General features: G+C 38.1%; 1 protein-coding gene across 1 annotated transcript; it reads left to right on the plus strand.

Annotated features, from left to right (window-relative positions):
• Positions 1–1474: 1474 nt before the first annotated feature.
• Positions 1475–22980, plus strand: LOC148852187 (oxysterol-binding protein-related protein 1C-like). The gene is made up of 10 exons (XM_088943472.1): positions 1475–2652; positions 2737–3093; positions 6906–7005; positions 7625–8073; positions 10801–10956; positions 12382–12549; positions 12631–12771; positions 22073–22303; positions 22407–22520; positions 22633–22980. Exons 1-10 carry the CDS (start codon positions 2041–2043, stop codon positions 22798–22800), a joined length of 2496 nt encoding a protein of 831 aa, XP_088799598.1. The 5' UTR covers positions 1475–2040; the 3' UTR covers positions 22801–22980.
• The last annotated feature ends 809 nt before the right edge of the window (positions 22981–23789 follow it).

Here is a 23789-nt window from a genome sequence, read left to right on the forward strand (position 1 = left end):
TTAAAGAAGAACGAAGAACCGAAGAAACCTGGGGCGCCAGAGTCGGCAGACCGTAGGATCGAATCATTTGAGCGTGAGATTCCATATGCCTCCCCGCGGTTGCTTTCGTTTACCTTCTAGAACGCAACCGAAATGGACGGTTTTCAGCATTGAATGCAAAAAGCGATACAGTTTGGACGGTAGTGATCGTCGTTCGGTGTTTTTAGCATAGAATGCAAAAAGCGATACCGTTTGGACGGTAGTGATCGTCGTCCGGTGTTTTATTTTAGTATGGGCTACGTAAATGGGCCCCGGTTAGGTTTGCATAAGCTCATCGGGAATCCCATAGCCCGGTTCAGGCCCCATCGAATGACAGACTGATGTCAGCCCGCCCAGAGCGGACCAACTCCTGGGACTGTAGCTGTAAAATGTTGTACTTCCTTCGTTTCTGTTCTCTGTCTCTGAAGCCTTACCGGCTTACCCTTACGGCCTTTACCACATGCGGGTATCCATAGTAAGTGTTGATCAATCATCAACGGTGATGGAAGGTGCGGAGCACATAGCCCGATGATTCCTGAACCATCTAATCGAAAAAATGGTAAGAAGATAGCCGATGAGCCGTTTCTCTGAACCAATCCTGGCCCACATGAGCTGGTCAAATTTGTTCTGGGCCTTCTGGCTGTGCCGTCAGTCAGGTACTGGCTCATATCTAGCACTGTTTGGTTGTTGTGAAACAGGCGAGCATTGATTTTCTTATTGCTTCTAACTACCTTAAATGCGTCACTGACAGAACCGGGTACACGGTCGGACCAGTTCTGGCCCGTCCCGTCTCGAGCGGAAAGAGTGGAAAAAGGCGCGTGCGAGATCTAGGAAACCCATGCTGCTTTGTACACACTAGAGTGTAGAGACGGCTTTGGGCTTGGGGAGTTGGGGGTCCTTTCCCTTTGCACGGTTGCAGAAGTGCAGAACAGTTTCAGGCGTACTACGCACCCAGCGCGTACTATCCAACTCCCCCTCGAATTATCTACGCACCGGTCTCTCAGAGCCACCTCACCCCCGCTCGAAAAAGAACCAAACCTCATCTGGTCCCCATCCCCCATATCCCATTAGCTCCCGCCACGTCGCGTTCCCTCCCAAAATCTCGCCAACTGTCACTCGGTCAGTGCGCCGTCGGCTAATTCTAGCAAATGGCATCGAGCATTAATCTTACCTACGTTGCAGCAATATCTGTGAAATTTGGGCTTGCATTTGGATCTGATTCAAGAAAACAACAAATATTCTTTAAATTAAAATCTATTTTCCGTTAAACCAAACACACCCTTGACATTTCAAAATCACTCAAAATTTTATTCTTAAATTATCCTCAGCTTTATAATAAACTCTCTTATTATAATGCACAGTTGATAATAAAAACAAGGGTAGTTGAGGAATGAAATAGCTGATTTTTATGCTTTGAAAAGTAGAGAAATAAATGAGTCCTGTAAAAGCGTAACGTGTATTTATTGCTTTAAAATGGTTGCCTTGTTTGTATGTTGTAAGCATTTGATAATACAGAAGAAAATAATAAAAAAAAAAACAAGAGAAAAGGAAAATAGGAAATTCCAATTTCCATGTCCCAGCCAGGGAGCGCGTATTTAAGGCAGCCAGACTGGGAGTTCCCACGGATTGTCTTTGTCGCCGTATTGTCGTAGGATTCCGGTAAAATTGCCGGATTCCTTAACTCTCCGGCAGCTGCCAGTTTCATGCGGGGGCGGAGTTATCGGAATCGCTGTTCTTGGAGATAGATTTCTCGTCTTATTGCAAAGAGAGAAAAAAATGGGAAAAGATATATAAATAGATGATCGCAAATAAATTACCGTCCAAAGGACGCAATTTCTGCTCATTGTTACCCGTCAAATAGAATCAAGTTTCGCCGCCTGGTTTTCCGGCTAACCACCATCACCACTACCGCCGCAACCATCAAGACGGATATTGGTTTTGAACTTTTAATAACTAGTTCTTTGTCTTCTTCCGGCGCACAGTAATTCCGTGTTTCGGAATGATCTGATCGTCTGATCCTTCATGCATCCTTTCTGCTGCGTCTCCACCGTCTCCGAACGAAACCAGGCAGCGACGTCATCTCCGTTAACGGACTTCTTTGACATGCCTCCGCATCCACCGTCCGCCACTCGCAGCTGTGATACGTCTCCTCATGGCGCTTCTGTCAATCTCAACGGCAATAACTACGGCAATAACGTCAATGGCTTTCGAGGCAACGGCGTGAACCACAACTGCGGGAATAGCAATAACAACGGCGGAGATCACGGCCGGACGATGCAGCGAGTAGTTCCGTCGACGAACGACTTCTCGTCTAGGCCGCCGTCAACGAACGATCCCCAGCTGTTGTTGGGGGATCACCGGGAGGTCAAGATCAACGACATCGTCGGGAATGGAATCTCCGGGATTCTTAATAAGTGGGTGAATTACGGGAAAGGTTGGCGGCCCCGGTGGTTCGTGCTCCAGGATGGCGTTCTGTCGTACTACAAGATCCATGGTCCTGATAAGATCGTTGTCAATAAAGAAACTGAGAAAGGATCAAAAGTCATCGGTGAAGAATCGATCCGTCGTGTCTCCCGCTCCAAGAACGGCCAAACCCAACGAAGCCGCAAGGCATTCGGTGAAATTCACCTCAAGGTTCATCAATGCCTTAACGAAAAGTTTTTTATCTTCTTTTTTGTTGTTAATTGAATTGCAGCCGTTGATTGATTCTTTTAATAGGTTTCTTCAATTCGGGAGAGCAAGTCGGACGACAAGAGGTTCTCGATTTTTACTGGGACAAAGAGGCTGCATTTGAGAGCGGAGACAAGGGAAGATCGAGCTGCATGGATGGACGCATTGCAGGCGGTGAAGGACATGTTCCCGCGGATGTCGAACAGCGAGCTAATGGCTCCTGTAGACAATGTTTCTGTCTCAACGGAGAAGTTGAGACAGCGGCTATTGGACGAGGGCGTTAACGTGTCGGCGATTCAGGAGAGCGAGCAGATCATGAGGAACGAATTTTCGGCGCTGCAGAACCAGCTCGTACTCCTCAAACAGAAACAAGTGCTCCTCCTTGACACGCTGCGGCAGTTAGAGGTATATCTTTCCATTCGTAGAAAACTTCTTGCAAATCGAATTGGGAATTCTTCTTCGGTTTCTTCCACTCGGTCTTTTGGTAGCAATGCAATTACAAGTTCATAGGTCAGGGTCTTAGGTTCGTGGTTGAATTGCTTTTGCTATTGTAGGGAGATCAATTTATAAACTTGTAATCTGTTTAATTCTCCTATTCATTTTGTATAGAATTGCAGAGGGGGAGCCAATTTTCAATATCGTGTATTCTTTTTTAGTACAATAATAACTTAGAGAAAATGTCATTTTTTTTTGAAAGCTTTAATGAAGAAAGTTTTCTTTTTTCATTTTTTTTTTATGTGGGGGAATTCGTAAATGGAATTAATCTTTTGATATGTGGGAATGGGCAAACTACACCGAATGCTTTTCTTCAAGTCAAGGAAATCTTGGCAACCAGGAGATACGATGACTGGAATATTTTATTAGATTTAGTAAATTGTGGATTGAAATATAAAGTCTGCAAAACACGTTTAAACTTCCTTCTCTAGATTCTCTTCCAGTCGTCCTGCTCTCTGAACACTTATTAGTACGTTTAACTTTTACCGTCATGCCATATGGTATGGTTTCCAAATGCTAGTTGTGAGTCGATCTTAATTTTCTTGAGGGCAAGTTTCTCCTTACTGTACTCAAACCACGGTACATAAATCAGTTTCCATTTTTTTTTTATTTCTTTGGGGGGGGGGGGGGAGTAATTATAACAGAACTAAGATGCCCTAATTGGTATATGAGAACCACATTGCAAATGTAACTCTGTAGTCCCTGCAATCAAACAGATTCTGATACATAATAGGTTTTTGGTTTCATGGAACATGATGGAATAGCTTATATATTCAAAAATCCTGAGGCTTCACTTTCCAATGTTCAGAATTTGGTATCTGAAAATAGATATATCCATGATATATTCTTCTTTAACATGTTACAGATTATTTTGGCCCCCTCTCCGTCATATTTGTTTTGTGCGCGTGGGTGTAATAGATTAATAGGAGGATATTTTGAATCTGGAATTTTCAGATATTTGTCACTGATATCTTTAATTAGAAGAACAGTTGTTATTATAGGCAATGACTGGAAATCAAGTAAATCATATTTAGAAAAAAATATACTTCATTAAAGGCATATGCTCTGTGCAGTATGATTTGGGGCTTTAATAGGTGGTCTCTAATGGCATACTTTGGTGGTATGTAAATGGAGTATCTACAAAGGCATTTGGAGCTTAAATGGTTCCTGTCTTTAGGAAGCAGCCTCCTGGGTGACATGGAAATGGTATTTTTTTTCCTTTAGTGCTGAAAGCATAAGTAATGCTTTTACCATTTTTTGAAAGTAAAAAGAAAGAATTGATAAACAGAAAAGGAAAAAAAATAAACAAATGTGGCTACTTTTTTGACTTTTTTCGATTAGATTTTCTTTTCTTTTGGGAAATTCTATTTTCACTGCTTGTGATGCATTAAGCTTTATCCATAGCCGCTTGGTGTTTCTTGGTGAACTACCAAAGCACTGCCACTATGGGAAATGATAATGGGTCTGTTTCTAGTTTGTCCATTTGCTCCAAGCTTGTTATCCTCTATTTGACAGTGCAGAACTTGACAAGATATTGAGAATGGCCTGCTTAATCTCAGCTAAAAAAGCAAATGGGCTTTCAAAGGAGGAACACTGTAGTTGTTCAAGCAAGTGACTTTGAGGGATTCCTATTAATCCATTTCCCATGTTTTTTTTTTTTTTCATTAGATATATCCTAGAGCTTGTTCCCATATGCTTGGAATGCTTCACTAGAAGGTGGATGGCCTGTTGGAGGTCCTTCAAAGATTTAAGCCTTTCAAATGCATTTGCATAAATGAAGGTGGGAAAGATCACTCCCCTTTAAACCTGCATTTAAGAATCTGAAAGATTTTTTTTTTTCATTATAATCTCTGCCTCCTGTGTTGCTTAATTCTTCAAACCCTTATTGGCAGGGACCAGTATATGGATTGAAAGCAGTGTACTGTGTTATATCAAGCGTACTGTGCTTTTTTCCATCTTACTTTTTTAATCATCTTTCTTTTTATGGACAGTTAAAGAAAAGGTTCATGATAAATAACTTTTAATTTTTCTGCTATACTTTTAATCTGAGTTGAGAATGAGGTACCAGTTTGAAAATCTAAAAAGGAGAAGGGAATGCCAGAAGATATGAAGAACCTTTAATAAAGTGGAATGGCTTGAATGGACTTGTATGGACAACGCTAAATAGTTCAAATAAGGCTTGATTGGACTGCATTTTTTGTGGAAATATGTTTTTTTTTTTTTATAAGTCAAGAAAGATGGATCAAAAAAGGTCATTGTCATTAGCCCTGACTATCCAGGGTTTTGGAAGAGGTAGATTGGATACTGTCGTAAGCTTCATTTTTTTTTTGTACGGAGTGTCTGCTCTTAGGCTCTAACATGTGTTCTCATGATTGTCAGCCGTGATTTTATTATCACACCAACCAAATGGTTTGGAAGCTTAAAAATCATGTTTCCTTACAATTTACACTTTGTTGTCATTTACTTCGTTTTTGTTAGCTTATGTTATTTGTAACCAGGGGGTTGGGGGGGAGGGGGTGGAGGCACTCATCTTCAGTTTGTGGGTAAACTATTTGTAGACCCCAAAAACAATATTTTTTAGGATTTTGATTTCCTACATTTTGTAGCTTATTTTCTTGATTGCTGGTAAGAATTATTATTTTTTTGTTCTTTTCTATTTTATCGTTTTTTTAATTGAAGGAAATTAGGTGTTATAAGATATAAACCTCAGACGGTTTTTGAGACTTGTACCCACATTTTTTTTTGCTTGATGGGACTACACAACCTGGGGGTGGGTAGCCCATCCATACTCATAACCCTCCACTGGTGACAGAGGGATTTGATTCCAAGTCTCCACTACAACCGGCCAGAGAACTTACCAATTGAACTATCATCAGTTGGTACCCATATTTGGTAGAGCAAAAAAAAAAAAGTGAAATATGGGTCGGAATTTTTGGAGGTGATTTTTAGCCTTAAAAGCATTTCCTATGGAGGCATTGATCTTGTGCTTTGTAAAGCACTTTCAAGTGAAGCTAGAGCAGATATGTACTAAAAAGCAGAAGTTTGGGGTGGGGTGGGTGGTTATGACAGCTTGTATTTGCTGGAAAAGAATAGCAGCTGTGTTCAGACTGTGCAGGTAGCTGAAATTTGGAACTCATGCTCAAATTGTGACTTCAATGATTTCTTCAGCATTAAATGTCCATATAACTCTTAAATACAGTTTTTAAATGATTAAGTGTCCCTCTATGTACATATCTACTTTATACACAGAAAGATCTATCAAATGTCATTTCCTACTCAAAAAATTTCATTGAATGGTGCTTTTATGGAATTCCTTGTCTAGATTAAACTTCATTGGATGGTAGCTGCACCAGAGGAACCCTTAAAATTCTAAACTTTCAAAACTTTAATCAGTGGCATGCTTGGTAATGCCATGATACTTCTGAATATTGTGGTGTCTGATATATTCATCATAGTCTGAAGCTAATATTTTTCTTTTCCTTTTATGCAGATTCATCATAAACCAATCTGTCTTTTGCTTTAACAAACCTTCTATTTGTAGTCATTATATTTTTTAACCCCTGACAAAATTAGCTCTGTTTTTATTTTTTGTCTATGTCCTATTATCTTGCCTGAAAATTTTCACTGTACTTAGTAGGCAGCTTACTTTGCATTTTTTTTCTAACTCAGTAGCTTTCTTAGAGGTCTTCTGAAAAACAACTATTTTATTCTGTACTATGTAGACAGAAAAAGTTGATTTGGAGAATACACTTGTTGATGAGAGCCAAAGACAATCAAAGGAACATGAGTCTTCAAATAGATCAAGACAAGAAAAATATAGTGGTAATAATTTAATTTAAGATGATTGCTTATATGTTTGCTGATGAACTAGTTTTGTTATCTAATAAGATCATCATATTATTACAAGATGTTTTCAGTCTTTCACTTGATTTACTTGAAAACAACATTTAAAAATAGGTTTTGTTACAATATGCCTTTCATCAAGTCACAAAGATGCATGTCTTTTATTTTGTGTAGATTGCATGATAAAAAATTATCTATGTCAAAGACATTGAAGCACTTGCCTATTGACCATTGAAATTGCTTGATTGTCTGGCCAAGCAAGGGGCAAATAGGGATCATTTGTTTTGGGTTCAGATGTAATTTGATGCTTATTTATTTTGTACTATGTTAGGAGAAGTTGCAGCTCACACCTCTCCAAGGGATGCCTGTATTAGTTTGAACCTATGAATTAATAACTTTTTTTACTTATCAAAAAAGATAATACAAAGCCTTATTTAGCACTTTTTTTTTTTTTGCTGAGCAACAGCAATGCTGTTAGTTGATCTATGTGCCCATTTGAAAGTTGTTACTTTCCTAGTCAAGGAATGTTTCTTCCATCTTGTCTTCAGTAAAATTGATATATTACAGAAAACCTTACTTCTGTTGAATAATTTTTCAGAAGGAAGTGCTACTGAATCTGAGGATGACAATGAAAGACCTGATGCTGCAGAGGAAGAAACAGATGATGATGACAATGCTTTCTTTGATACACGTGATTTTCTTTCATCAAGCTCCTTTAAAAGCAGTGCATCTGATTTCTGGAGATCATCATTTGATTCTGATGATGAAGAGCTTTATGCTGTTGATTCTGAGGATGGTATTGATAGTTCAATTAAATCTGTTGGTACTAACTATCCTTATGTGTGGCGGCGCAAGAAATTGCCTAACCCAATTGAAAAAGAGAAGGGAGTTAGCTTATGGTCGATGATTAAAGATAACATTGGGAAGGATCTCACAAAAGTTTGTCTTCCTGTTTACTTTAATGAGCCACTCTCTTCTTTGCAAAAATGTTTTGAAGATCTGGAGTACTCTTACCTTATTGATCGGGCCAATGAATGGGGTAGAAGGGTAAGTTTTAGTAATATTTTAGTGAACTTTCTTTTCTTTTCTTTCGGAGATGATTATTGCAATAAAATAAAAAATGCTTCCAGCATATGCTGATTACATTTCTTTCTTCTTAGAATGTAGATGTATTGATTGCTGATAACTTTCTGAACTGCCAGGTTAATGGTTTCTGCATCACTTAGATTTTACTTGTTTCCTTCAATTCTTAAATTATTGCAAGTACTTTTGACATATTCATGTTATTATACTAAGATCAATTCCACTATCTGCACAAAATTATGCACATTTATGATCTTGATTCTTGGTAACTTTTGTCTATAAAAAGATTATCCTCCTCTGTTCCTTTTCTTTTCTCTTTTTTACTTTTGATTATTAATTGAGATCAGAAAATCAGGATAACAATTAACTAAAAATATTGATGTCAGGGCTAGACACAAATGCATCTCATAGGAGAAGTACACAGTATATGAAACAGAAAACTGAAAAAGAAAGCTGCTATCCTTGGAGGGATAGGAAGCTTCCATATTTGGCTCTCCCTGCCCATACCTCCTCAAAATTCAAGGCTTTTCTTGTATCATGCCTTTCCAGCATCATAGATTTTCCCTTTTTGTGTTATTCTTGTTGTATATTTGAATCTTGAATGCACACATGTTTTAGGCTTTACATCTATTTCTTAGTAAAGAAAAAGAAAACCATCTAGACACAGGTTGCTCCAGTTATTGGATAATGTGTTTCCATTGAGACTGTCCAGAAACTACATCCTACATGTTTCACCATACCTATCCATCCTCTTCTTTATACAATGTCCTTCTCAACCTCTCATTAGAGAAAAGCTTGGCTGTTTGGAAAAAAAACAGCCTGTGCTGTTTTGAAGCTTCCAACACATGACACGTTATCCAACTTATTTCTTTATTTGTCTTTTTAATTAAAAGAATATTGATTGCATTTACTTTTTTATCCCACACCCATGCTAACATGCCATGCAGATTTTCAATACAGCCCAGGCTGTTTTTTCCAAATGGGCAAACTTCCCCCTCCTATCATGCTCTTCTCATAACGTGACCTCTCTCTCTCTCTCTCTCTCCCCTTTTTTCACTCAAAGAATGTTCTCATATTTTAATCTTCAAGATTCCACATAATGTTCTCAATTCTTCCACTTCCACAATCCATAGACCTTGTTAGATGTACTGACTTGTATGCTGAATTTCTATGCTAATTCATGTTCAAGTGGATTTGCATTCTAAGGTATCACGATGAAAGTTTAAAACTTTAGTTATACAACTCAGACATCAAGAATCTAGTACAAATGGGCAAATTGTATGCATTATGTGTCTATCTTTTTGGTGTGACTTGAAGAAGCTCCTCAAATAGGTGGTTCATATCTGTCTTTTAGTGAAACAAAATACCTAAGGTTAGTTGTCATCTTATATTGGATTTCCTTTATACTGTAGTTTGAGAAGGAACAACTGAAGAAACCAATTGTTGTTATTCAAGGGAAAAAAGGTTATAATTCCATGCAATCCTGATTTCTGAGCAATTCAAATGAGACTGGCCCATTTGTGATCCACTTTTACATAAATGGGAAGAGTTCATCCATTTTTTGTTCTTGTTGCATTGTTGCATGGACACAAACGTGTCTTATTCTGGGGTCATCTGTATCATGATTTTTCTCTAATTATTGATCAAAAAAGATTTTTCTCTATTTTTTTTGAAAAAGGTAAGGTAAATTTATTAATAGAAATCAGAACTATACGAAGGCCTCCCAGGAGGGAGCAAAGACTGAGAACAGCCTCTCAGTTTACATTACAATTCAAATATACTAACAGAACTTAACTGAGACCCCAAGACCCTAGGCTGTATGCCTTTAACACCTGCAGTCCAGGATACAAGCTTTCCCACTGCACCAGACATAAGACAGTCCGCCTCCTTTTTCTTAGTCTGAAAGATTCTTCTGTTTCTCTCTGCCCTTATGGAACTGATAACAGCTGCAGGGATAGCCCACCACACACTTCTAGCCAGCTTAGAAAGGCCTACCAAATCCCAACTCCTTAGCAGATCTGAAACCTGATTTGGCATGTCCCAGGAAATACCTTCCGATGAGAGAAAGTGGTTCCAAATTCTAGCTGCAAATGGACAATGGATGAAGAGATGATTGTTGTCCTCTGCTTGCCCACACAGCTCGCACATCATGTTTTGAATCAGAATTCCTCCTTTTGTCAAATTCTGTTTAGTTAGATTTTTGTCCAATACCACCACCCACAGCAGTGCATTCACTTTGAGAGGAGGAATCTGAGTCCAGGTTCTATTAGCAGGGAAGTTATTCAGACCTTCACTAGCAAGCCTTTTGGCTAAAGAGCTTATAGTGAATAATCCATCAGCATTCCACTTCCAAATCCAAGCATCTTCTTCCAATGGGTTCAGAACTTGACTAGAGAGCACACCCAACAGATTCACCACTTGTTCCACTTCCATAGGATATTATGCTCTTGAATGGAGTTGAAGAAACAACTTCTATTCATCACTCATGTATTGGAATATAGAAATCTTGGAATGGAGAGATAAGTCTATTATGCTCTTTAATCCTTTGATTGTTTTAATCCAAATGGTTCAGCTGCTTATACTTTTCTATTTTATTGTTTGATAGCATTTCATGGTCTTTGGTTTTCTTATTCTTTCTAATTGATGTATTCATTTTCTCACTGTGAATCCACTTCTTGATAACTCTTGTAGGGTAATAGCCTTATGAGGATTCTAAATGTAGCAGCATTTGCTGTCTCTGGATATGCCTCTACTGAAGGAAGACACTGCAAGCCCTTTAATCCACTTTTGGGGGAGACATATGAAGCTGATTATCCAGATAAAGGCCTCCGATTTTTTTCAGAGAAGGTTCTATTTTCACAGCTAGAAACCTCTTGAAAATATTCCCAGTGTTTGTTTTGTAGGTCTCAAGATACTAAATAGTTTTTGATAAGTTTCAACATGATAAGTATTATTTGCTACTAATTTGCTAAGAACTTGCTTTCTTTTAGTTGATTCCCCAACTTTTTGAGCTAATGGTATTGTATAGTATATTTATACAATTGGGATCTGTTGGGAATATTTTTCTTGTTGATTTTGTTGCATAATACTAGAAAGAAAATATTAGCAAGAAAACTCATAAGCACATCTGAATTTTCAGCCAGTGGCATGCGACTCTTGGTATGCATTTGTGCATAGCATTGATTGATGTTATTCTACTGACCAATTGAAATGTTACATGTCTTCAAAAGGGGCTTTTTTACCATTGACTAATAATTAGTAAAACAACCTTCATTACTCAGTAAGAATGTGTTTTGGGAAGGGGGGGGGGGATTTCTGAACCTGCTTTATTTCTTAAAATCCTTTTGGGTTGATTTGAACTCAGTAATTTCACCTGGTTTGACTTTTCTTGATGAGTTTAGTATCTCATGGTACAAATAGGCCCAAGGCCTGCCACTCAACAAAATGCCCTTGATTGAAGCTCTATAGGTAATCTGGGTCCATCAGGTTAGGAGAAGTATTTAGATATGGGGAGGGCAGAATTTTTGTCATGTTCTTGCGGCCAATAGGAGAAGGAGATTCACTAAGAACAGAGGTGATGGCTTTACTTCAAGGTGTAAGATACACCAAACAATTGGGGTTGCACCAAATGGAGGTTGAAGGGGACTCTTGTTAATGGGGTGGATGTAGTCAGGTTGCTTGGGAGCATGGAAATATAGACAGATGATAAGGGAAATACTCAATATAATGAGGGAGATTGGTGTGTGGCTATGTGCTTCAAGTGGACAAGAAGGTCAGCTAATGGGCTAGCAGATACCTTAGAGAAACAAGGGACTGTAAGGGTGAACATGTTTTGGGAAGTGTTGTAATATGTAACTTGGGTCAACTTCATAATACGGGGTTCAGGGGTTGACAGCTGTACTTTGACATATCTTGAAATATTTTAATTTTTAATGAAGTTAACCTTTCCAATAAAAAAAAGGCCCTTGACAAACCTGACTGCAATGAACTTCACAAATCATTAATGCTGGTACAGAGGAGGCCTATTCTAAGTTGGGTTATTAACTCAAAAGTGCATACTAGTTTTGAACCCATGACATGTCACATAACAGTAGAGATCCTTCTCCCAACTAAGATGCAGTTGCCTCTTGTATGGTTGAAACCATGACCATTGTGTTCATATGGCATTGCTTGCTATGGTAATTTTACTTTTTCATTTTCCTTGCTTGTTTATTTATAAAATTCTTGCAACTTAAGAATCATGTATTTATGGCTCATTTTACTTTGAGACAGGTAAGCCATCACCCGATGATTGTTGCATGCCATTGTGAGGGCAGGGGTTGGAAATTTTGGGCTGACAGCAATCTAAAAAGCAAATTTTGGGGTCGTTCTATTCAGCTTGATCCTGTTGGTGTTCTAACTCTTGAGTTTGATGATGGAGAAGTTTTTCAGTGGAACAAGGTATGAACATTAATTGTTGAAATCTCTGAATGCCATATCATAATTAGGCATCAACTGAAGAGTGGGGCCCTGTTCGATCAGGTCACAACATCCATTTACAACCTTATATTGGGAAAGCTTTACTGCGATCACTATGGTACAATGCGTATACAAGGGAACTGTGAATACTCATGCAAGCTAAAATTCAAAGAGCAGTCAATCATAGACAGAAATCCTCATCAGGTGCCTAGTTTATTCCACAATTTACGATTTACAACTCCTGGGCATAGATAATCAATATATAAATCTTTTTTGTCCACATGGCAATTTATACAACTCATGCTACTTTATTGTCACCGTTCTAATAATGGTAGTAGAAGAATACTGTACATTGTACATTTTCCCTTCTCCTTGGTTAGCTACGGTGAAGATATATGTAACAAGGGGTCTTTCTTTTTGTTTTTCTGTGGTTTCCAGTGTTTCTAAGTTAAACTTGAAATATATGCATTTTTGAGATGACAAGAGGGTAATTTAAATGATTTTGGGTGTTCTTGGTGTATATCATTGCCCTCCATATTTCACTGTTGATAATGTGGAAAACTAGGGCATAGTTTTTGTGTTTGACACATAAGGAAGTATACATGTATTGTTAGTTCACTGTACAAAAACATTCTGTTGCATACGAATACCATTAAGAGCTCCCCCCAAAAAATAAACAGCCAAAAAAGAGGAGAAATGGGAATGAATACCCATCCATGCTCTTAGGTTTCCAACAGTTTGATTTATTGGCTCCTCTTCTTGGTTCTGAGTCTGATCAAAGATCCTCCTGTTCCTCTCACCCCAGATAGCTGAAATTACAGCCAATGGGATAGTGGACCATAATAGCTGCCCTTTTTTTGGTCAAATCTCCAACTTTCCAGCTTTCAGAAAGGGACTTAGCTCAAGCAGGCAAGCAATTGGCATTTCGGTGTTGTAAAAGCACAATGTGCTAGGTGCATTTTTTTAATTCAAAAAGTAAAAGAGAAATAATGCATAAAAAATGAAAGCTGAATATTAAAAGAAATTAAATGTTTTGAAAAGTCTATTGGCTGAAATTATAATATAAGCATAACATATAAAGCATATTTTTATCCATAAAAATGCATATAAGCATATTCTAAGTCAAAATATGGATGTGAAAGTGAACATATGTGGATATTGATAAAAAAAAAAGCGAACATATGTGGATTGTATTGAAGTGCCTAAATCACTCAAGAATCCAAGCATGTGAAACTTACAATCTATTTATTTTTCTCTTAGTTGCATTACTTCAAGTAGCGAATGTGATGTTAAATCCCTTGTGTTCCTAATCCTATGAGATTTTCTGTTTGCCTCTGTAAAGGCACCTTGAGGAAAACCCAAACAAATCCATGCAGGGGTTTAAGGGAGAGGCCTGACCTAAATTTTTGGCATGTATACACAAAGAGGTTGGTTATGTGATTTTAGTTGTAGTTCATTCTATTCCAGGATTAGGGATGAGATATTAGTTGTATCTTCGTTGCTTATTTAGTGAATGTTTTGCTATTTGAGATTCTTTTTGCATGAACCAAGGCTTCAACTATTTGAAATATCTTTGTTTTTGCTTATATAAAAGTTCATAAACCATTACTTGTGTACAGACAGCAATAAGAGGAAATTTAGAAGTTAATAAATCATTTCAGAAATGTAAAGTGCATAATAATCTACAAAAAAATGCATTTTTATATGCATTTTTTTTTGTAGATTCTTATCTGCTTTACACCCTTCTATGCATATATCAACTGATGGTGGCTCAGTTGCTAAGTTCTCTGGTTGGTTGTAGCAGGGACTTCTTGGGATCGAACTCTGCTATTGCAAAGGTTGAGGGTTATGGGTATGGGAGATGGGTTATACCCCCATTGTGTAGCCCCATTAAGCAACAAAAAGAAAAGCCATATGTAAAAAAGGCACATGCTTGGCACCAGGCATGCACCTATTGAAAAGGTCTTTAGCTGGGTTTAGCAAGATTTGTATTACAATCCTTTCCTGTCTTACATGGCCTGGTCAGTTTTCAGTCTGCCAGCCATGCTACCAGATTTCCTTACATTATCAGAGCACTGCTGTCAAGTTGATATAACACAAATACTTGCATGGAATATGGGGTTGGCTACATGAGTCCTATTTTGCCATTATGTTCTGTTTAGTGTAGGGGTGCAAATGTGATCCGATCCGATCCTATTTGGTTGAATTTGGATCACCTTTGTTCGGATCTTCAGATCGGATTATAGGATCCGATCAGAAATCGGATCGAATTCGGATCACCCCTATCCGATCAGAGAAGATCCGATCCGATATATATTATATTTGTAAATATAAATATATACATAATACATATATACATGTTATTTATTTATTCATAAATATATTTTTTATATTATGTTTTTGAAAATTTGTTATATTATTTATTTTTATAAAAAACATGTATATATATGAAGAAAGTAATTAAAAAATACTTTTATTTTTTGTTTTTACTTTATTTAAATTAGTATATTTATTTTTCTTTTAATAATTTATTAAATTTTAAAGAAAACAAGTCAGATTGGATCAGATCCGAAGATCCGACTTATCGATAGGATTCAAATTCAAATCGAGTCTTATCAGATCTGATCAGATCTGACATGAACAGTGTCGGATTGGTTTTGAATATACCCTGATTCGAATCTGATCTGATCCATTTGTATCCCTAGTTTAGTGCCATATCCATGGTTAAATTATGAGTCTACTTTCTTTGATTTTATCACCTATTGGAGCTTCTCCTTGGTTCCTCTGAATGACTTCATTTCTGACCCTATCATTTTTAGTTCTTGCACTTATCTATCTCATATATATTTTTCTGCCACACTCATAATGTTGGACATACTGTTTCTTGACTGCCCACACTCTGCTCCATACAGTATTGCTGGGCCAGAGGGGTGGACTGGATACTGTCCTAACTTTTGGCACTTTTTTTGTAAGAAGTGGCTGCTTTCAGGCTCATAATATGTGTTCTCACACTTACTTGCCCAAGATTTTACTATTACACCAAGTAATGGCCCCTAAATCAATCTATATAACAATATTCAAAATATTGTTTACTTAAAATGCACTTTAAGAATATACTGACTGATGTGGGTCCAAAAAACTACAGATCCCTTATTCAAATAACAAAGGGTTAAGGGTTAAAAGTGCAACATTTCTACATTTTAGATTTTGGAGTAGTCACCCCATCCTGAGGACAGGTCATTAGCTATTGTACATAAGATGACTAGTGTTGATGAGAATCAACTTAAGGGTTAAGGCTAGGAGTGTCAACGGTTTCGAAAATCTGATTTCAAATTCAATATTCAACACAATCGAATCGAATTTGGATAATTCGAATATCTAATCAGTCGAATTTGGATATCCTATTCTTACCGATAGTTAATTGGATTCGAATTCGAATATGACCTGATTCGATTCGATAAATATCCAAATTCGACCGATTATTTAATTCTTATATATAATATATAAAATTTTATATATAATTTATAAATAATAATTAAGTTATATAAATAATTTATATATTTATATACTTTATATCAATAAAATATTTATTAATTATCTAAAATAATTAATTAATCGAATTCGATTTGAATATTTAATCGGATTCGAATTCGGATATTGCCTGATCCGATTTGAATTTGATCCATTTACACCCCTAGTTAAGGCATATCAAAAGAGAACCAAAGCTGCTCCTATGCTCATTTGGCATCATTACGAAGATGTGGAGCCCACATGGGAGCTGGGTTAGCAGTAGATCAACTCGGGAAGACCCTAGAGTCTTTAATCCACCTTAATGCTCTTTGTGTGGACGAGTTGTTGATGAATAGGACTTGTTTGGTTTTCTTACATTTCTGGACATCAAGGGTTATTTTGTAATTTTGCATGTTGGGGGGGGGGGATGTTTAGGAATATTAGTCTAGTAATTTCCCTTTTTTTGGCTTTATGTTTGTAATTGTTTGGGACAGGTTTAGTTTAGTCTAGCTTCTTTTTGTAAATAAGCTGACTTGGGGGGCAAGTTTCTTCCTTTGAATGCTTCTTTTTTTATTAAGCTTGTATGGCTCATATGAGGACAATTTTTTCTAATGAACAAAGAAAGTTTATCTGTAGAAATTGGTGTTATTGCTTAGTTGGGGGTGTGATTTCCTAGGGTTTTCATCTTATTTCCATCTCTTCTCTTCTTTTCTCTTCTTTTTCTATTAGTTCTTGTTTGTGCTACACATCTAGACCTAAGTTGTTTGCAAGAATAGTGCTGAATCACAAATATCCTGCATCAGTTTTGTATCAGAGCAAGGATCAGCACTATGGCAACTCTTAGTGGGAAGAACTTTAGAGGAAGATTGATTGATAGGCAGTGAGATGATTTTGGGGCCGTTGGGCAAATCATTTTGGAAAGATCTAGTAGCTTTGACAGTCAAAAGACGCATTGAGCTTTTGCATTAAGATTTGAGCAGCCTGAAGCCCATTTGGTTAAGGCATGTCTTTCTGCACGAAGACGAATAGAAAAAAAAACACAAAAGCTCCATTTGGAGCTTCCCGAGAATTGCCCGTTTTGGGCTTCTCATGTCTTTTCAGCGCTTTGGCTTTTGGCAGCTAGATCTACTACAAACCAAATGGGAAAAGACCGAATCGCGGTCTGCCAGGCTTGTAAATAGCCGACAGACCGCACAGAAAGGCGCGCAGAACGGGACCTTCATTTACATGATCATGGAAAGGGTTTGATGCATTGAAAGCTCATTTCAAGGTGTTACAACAAGGTTCTCAACAGCCACAAGTTAATGCTGCAAGTACCACTAGAGAGGCTTCTTCTAGTGCCCCAAGGAATGGTGGAGAACCTGCGATGAAGCTGAAACAAGGAGAGAGAGGGTTTTGGCATCACCAAAGCCAAGTCCACGAGCAATACAGCTGTATGAGAGGCCTCAACCATCTTTTTTGGTGATGGCACATGAAATAATAGAGCAAGATCAACATGAGAGATGTGATACATATGAGGCATCTGGAGATATCACCAAGAAGGTACAAGTTGAAGTTCCACATTTTCATGGTAAGATCGATCCTCAAGCTTTTTCTGATTGACTTGCCACTTTAGAAAGGTACTTCGATTGGTATAATATGTCAGATGAGAGGAGGGTTTGGTTTACTATCATGAAGCTTGTTGGACAACCACTCATTATCCATCGGGAGGAGATGAAGCTAAAGTTGAAGTGGAAGTATTAGGTCGGGTTGAGGCCGGGTTAGGTCGGGTTGAGGCCAACCCTAGCCCAACCCTATCTTCTAAACCCCCAACCCCAACCCTAACCCAACTTGACCGATCCAACCCTAACCCTAACTAAATTCCTTCAACCCTAACCCAACCCAACCCAACCCAAAGTCATTGGGCCCAACCCAACCTTCTTCCCATCCCTTAAAATCTTGTAGAACTTCTTAATCTTAGATCTTAACTCAACTTTCATTACATATATTAATCCTATGTTTTATTAGTATTTGTTTGTTGATGTTTTTATTGGTTCTTTAAGTACAAAATTCAGAAAAAAAAATGTTTGAAATGACTATAGTTTATTATGATGACTTATAATAGATCTTTTATGGTCAACAAGCTATGGGTGGCAAACAACAGAGAGGAGATATGTTAACAAGGTTTTAGTATTTCCACTTAGGATTAAGTGAAGTGATTATCTTAAATGAAATAAATGATAGTATGTGGTAGTGGCTATACAACTATCATGCATTTAAACAAATCAATGTATGATCATATATATAACATATATTTATATATGATATGTACTATAGAGTCGGTTTTGGGTTGGGTCGGGTTGCCCAAGGGGTCAACCCTAACCCGAGCATCAACCTGATCCAGCCCAACTCGACTTTTTCGGGTTGGGTTTGGGCTAACCCGGCCCAAGTTGCAGCCTTAGAAATAAGGAACCAGATGGTTGTTCATCATTTTTATGATGTGGATGAAGCCTTCCAAATAGGAAGAACCTTCCCACATTAACTAGGAAGACCCTTCCCACATTCACATTCACAGGGGGCAAACCACTTTCTTTCCCCTTATCTGATTATAAAATAGATAATCATTAAACTAAAATATTCATTTTGTGTGGTTATACTAATTTCTTTTTATTGTTTTCTTATTTGTTTAGGTTTAATGAATACAGACATTGCTAAGTGCTGTATTGATCCCTCAAAGACTTCAAAACCTAAACCAATAAGTAAGGGAGAACTCAAAATTTTTCATAATCAACACATTTTCTTCTTCCACCTTTTCTTTTCTTCTTTTCCTATAACGAAAGTAGGGGTTCAACCCCTACATTTTTTGAATTCTTTTCTTTCTTCTTTTCTTCTCATGAGTATGTTGATTTTCTATACTTTAATATGAAGTGTATACTTTTCCTATCAAAATTTTGGATAATTATTAAGGAAATATGGTTATGGGACCTAAGGAACTACCCTAGGATATATGTTTTTTACTTAAAAAATCCATTGCTAAGGTGATGCCTAGGCGCTTTCCTGGGCGACTAGGCAACAAAGTGCCCCCTGTCACCTAGCCTTGCCTTGGTGCCTTGAAAACTATGAGTTGATTATAGATTGAACAGGTCCAATCCAATCCGATGAATACTTTGGACCACTGGTCCAATAATTTCTGGACTTAATACCCGTACACTTATCTTATGTCAATGAACTGGACATTGGTTCAATCCGACCTAGTCCAATATATAAATCCATTACAATAGACCAGGTCCAGTCCAATATAATAAATACTTAGGACCATTTTCAATATTTCTTATTGGTCTGTCCAATCCGTTCAAATTGATATTGATTTGGACGGAGTCCATCCCAAACCTGGTCCATTGACACCTCTAGTTGCATGGTTCTAGTAGATTGAAGATCAGTGTGACTTCCAGAGGTGTCTTCTGCTGTATTTTTGACAGTCGCAATCTAGTAGATTGCATGGTTCTAGTAGATTGATTTGGATGAGGTCCATCCTAACCTGGTCCATTGCAGTTTTGATGTTCCTAACGAGTCTATGTATGGTTCAGTTGATGCCAGAGGTGTCTTCTGCTGTATTTTTGACAGTTGCAATCTGAGTAAGAAATTGGTGTTTGAAATCTAAAGGGTTTTTTTTCTTAGATTTAGAAGGCTTTCTTTCTTTTTTTTTTTTTTTCCCAGGACCGTGAGCTTTTTTCCTGCATTAGGGGATATGTTTGACCTGCAGCAGTTTTCTAGGTGATAATTGAATCTTAGCTATTGCTTGGTCTGCCAAATAACTTGTGAAGCATTCTTCTTTGAACAGTTTGTGATTTCTTGGGGTATGACAGCTTCTGTTACCTTGTTTTGTTGTCTGCAACTATATTACAGCCTTCTTGAAATCTGTGTGGGTGACTTTTAATTTTTCTTGACAAGGATATTGTTAAGTGCTTGCTTAGTTGATACTTGGTGGATTTATCAGATTGGATCCTGATGTTAACGACCTTTGCAAATGGGCTTCAATCAAATGGAGGCAATTTGATTTTGATTAAGTCATTAGGTTAAATGCAGGCTTGATCCTTTTTATGTTCAAGAGCAAGCTTAGAGAAGAGGAAGGGTTGCAGAGTGAAATGAGAAGCTCACATCATTACCCAGAACTGAGTTTAGGTAGATCGTCTCCAATGATCGGTCAGGTGAGGAATACACAGGGTAGGAGCTTTGTCTAGATCAATATATTTGGAATTCAATTTCATGTGTGATGTACCCAGACCTTTAGGGCGATTAAAAATGCATGGCAAAGTCAGGAGTTGTGATTTTTGCAATAGGAGATGGGAGGAGTTACAGTATGCATGCGTGATGGTGGAGACAGGATGTGAATTCCATTCCCTTTGTATATTGGCTTATTATTTTCAGGTGAGATTTTTGAGCTTCAAATTGTGATAGGTTAAGATCTGACTTTGGGTTGCGATACGACTTCCATGGTGTTGGGATGCATAGCTATCGAGGGGAGAGAGAGAAGCCAAATGGTCGTACAGGAGTCATCAAACATGGGGAGTGGAGAAGTGGAAGCATCAAGGAAGGATAAGGGCAAACAATGTTTTAAACGTGGTGGCATTCTACTACCGGAGGCATGAGACATAGTTCAGAGTGTAAGACGCATAAGCCCCCTATGAGCACTAGGAGGCATATGCCTCTTCAAGAGGAAGGGGGATGAGGAAGAATTGTATTGTTTTTACTGAGATGGTCGTTGTTTTTGTTTTAGAAAACAAAACCAATCACATTGGTAAGCACCCCCTTAATGGTTCTTTGAATTGAGAACTTGGTTTATTCAGTAAACGTTTATTGATGGTGCCACATAGGTGCCATCTCAGCATTTTCTCTCTCTTGCTCTTCTGCATACATCGAAAATGTAAAAAGTGAACTTTGGTTTATGTGCATGCCAACCATTTGTAGAAGTCATTTTTTGAAGCTTCCACAAACGGCCAGGCGTTTATTCACTGTTACGCTGAAGTGGCGCTTAGTGGTGCCCAGTTGTCATAAACGGTTGCAATTATTGCATTTCTTGGTTTTACCAGCAAATAAAGTACAAACGTTTATTCGATAAACATAAACGGTACCGAACACATAGTCTAATGTAGCATAAGCTAAACCTTGGAATGGCACTTCTCCTTGTAAAAACACCAAGGCAAGTTGCAAGATGATGCCAAAATTGTAACTTGAATGTTGTATCTTTGATAGATCTACCTGTCTCTTTATATGTCAAGATATTCTCTACAGGAATTCAGAGGTAATGTGATATTAAGTGCTCCCAAATCTTATCCATATACCTAAGGGTGTCAATGGACCGGTTTTGGATTGGGCCCCGTCCAGTACAAAATCAAATTGGGCGGATTGGACAGACCAACAAGACATTGGATTGGACCAATCCAAAATATTTATTAGCTTGGATTGGACCTGGTCTGTCTGTAATAAATTTATATTGGATTGGTTTGATTAAGCCAATATCTGGTCCATTGATATACGATGAGAATATGGGTGTTAATGGACCAGGTTTGGGTTGAAACCAATCTAAATCAAAGCGAATTTGAACAGATTGGATGGTCCAGACATTGAATTGGACCGGTCCAAAATGGCCCAAAATATTCATTGGACTGGATTGGACCTGGTCCATTTATAATGGCTCACATTGGACTGGATCGGATTGAACCAAATCCAGTCCAATTGACACCCCTACATATTACCAATGTTGATCCATGCTATAGCACTTAAGGCTCAGTTTGGAAAGAGTACAAATACAAATTATGTACAGTACAAATACATACAAAATACAAGGTTTTGCACCCTACATATTTGTATTTGACAAGAAAAGGATGGTATCTTTTACATTAAAATAGTAAAGTAGAACTATATTGCTATTACTCATATTTTCTGGTGGTTGATGTGGTGGTGGTTATCTGCAGTTACCGAAACCATGGTTGTGACAGATTTAGTTGTGGTGCAGGTACATGGTATTGTGCAAGATAAGAATGGAAAAACAGTAGCCACTCTATTTGGAAAATGGGATGAGAGCATGTATTATGTGAACGGAGACTGTTCTGGGAAAGGAAAAGGATCGGAACCATTGTCTTCGGCCCATATGCTGTGGAAACGGAGCATGCCATCCAAGTATTCCACCAGATACAACTTGACACGCTTTGCCATTACACTAAATGAGCTTACTCCTGGTTTGAAGGTGTGATTTAAATGTTCTTATGTGGAGTTTGAACCAATTTCTAGGATCTTTTCTGCTATCCTTCTCTATTGATGATAAAACGGACAACAATCCATGTGTGCAGGAGAAGTTGCCTCCCACAGATTCAAGGCTAAGACCTGACCAAAGGTGCCTTGAGAATGGGGAATATGACTTAGCAAATGCAGAAAAGTTGCGGCTAGAACAGAGGCAACGGCAGGTGAATTATAAGTTGTCATACCGCTTCTTTTCCTCTTGGCTTTGGATTTTTTTTTTTTTTTATTGAAGGAAATAAAGATAAAATGCACATTTACTGACTGATGTGAACTCAGGCAAGGAAAATGCAAGAGAGGGGTTGGAAGCCGCGTTGGTTTGCCAAGGAAAAGGGTAGTGATACATACTGCTATGTTGGTGGGTACTGGGAGGCTAGAGAACAGGGGAACTGGGACTCCTGTCCTGATATCTTTGGTCAAGTCCCATCAGATCAAATGCTCGACTAAGTTGAAGGCTGACAACGGGAGCTGCTTATCATGACCTTTCCCAACAATTTTTTCTATTACTGGAGTGGATTGGCCATCGATGCTCGCCATTTTCGAGCATTTGAGATGTCAATTGTATCCGTGTAAGCAGAGTAGATTAAGGTGTTGGAATTCAATAAAAGAATTCTCTCTCTCTCTCTCTCTCTCTCTCTCCATACACGCGTTTGGTTTAAGGTTTTCCAGGTCGCTCAGGTCATATAATTTCCCTTTTGATTCAGGGTTTCTAGGACAGATCTTTTCAGCTTTCACTATACAATTTCCATGTCCACCGCGTAAGTGGTATATATTACTTATTGTCCATCAGCTAGGCTGTAGGCAACCCGCTGGGTCGACCATCGTTGAATCCTTAGGTCCACCACCGTTTTTAGACTATTGCCTAATTATTCAAGCATTGCAAATACCAAATCTTTATCACAGAAGCTGTTAGACTATAGCATGCCATGCCTGGGTGATGTTACTGGAAGTCGAAATGTAGAGAGATTGCCACCTAAACTACAATGTCTATGTTACATGGGCCATGTGGACCCATTTGCCCATTGCTGCTACACTTGTCTAACCAACTTGTTCTCTGCGCATGCTTTCACCAACAGCTTAGCTGCAAATGAATCAACATGCCCCGTGTAACTTAGACATTATGGTTTAGGGAGTTTGGATTTGCTCCTCACAGTGTATTGCAGCCGTGTGTTGGGAACATCTAGATATTCTTAATACATAGCTGTGACCAGTGAGGTTGGTGTGAGGCGTGCTGTGTGAGGAGCAAATCCAATCTCTGGTTTAGGTACATCACCCAGGCAATCCTGAATGTCTGCTGTCTGCAATCCTATACCGTGGAAAGAACACATTTAGGTCGGTTGTTGGGTTGGGGCTAGGTCCAAAATCCATGGCTTTTTCTATATTTAGGCTGGGGCTTTGAATTTTATAAAACCGTGAACTGAAATCAAATTGAAATC

Source organism: Nelumbo lutea, chromosome 5 (assembly GCF_056320005.1).
Source record: "Nelumbo lutea isolate HS-2025 chromosome 5, American lotus-T2T, whole genome shotgun sequence".
Lineage (NCBI taxonomy): Eukaryota > Viridiplantae > Streptophyta > Magnoliopsida > Proteales > Nelumbonaceae > Nelumbo > Nelumbo lutea.

Coding starts and splice junctions, on each gene's coding strand:
- LOC148852187 (XM_088943472.1), top strand. CDS start 2,041: ATGCATCCTTTCTGCTGCGTCTCCACCGTCTCCGAACGAAACCAGGCA. Junction 7,006..7,624: donor AAGACAAGAAAAATATAGTG/GTAATAATTTAA, acceptor ATAATTTTTCAG/AAGGAAGTGCTACTGAATCT. Junction 12,772..22,072: donor TAGACAGAAATCCTCATCAG/GTGCCTAGTTTA, acceptor GTTGTGGTGCAG/GTACATGGTATTGTGCAAGA.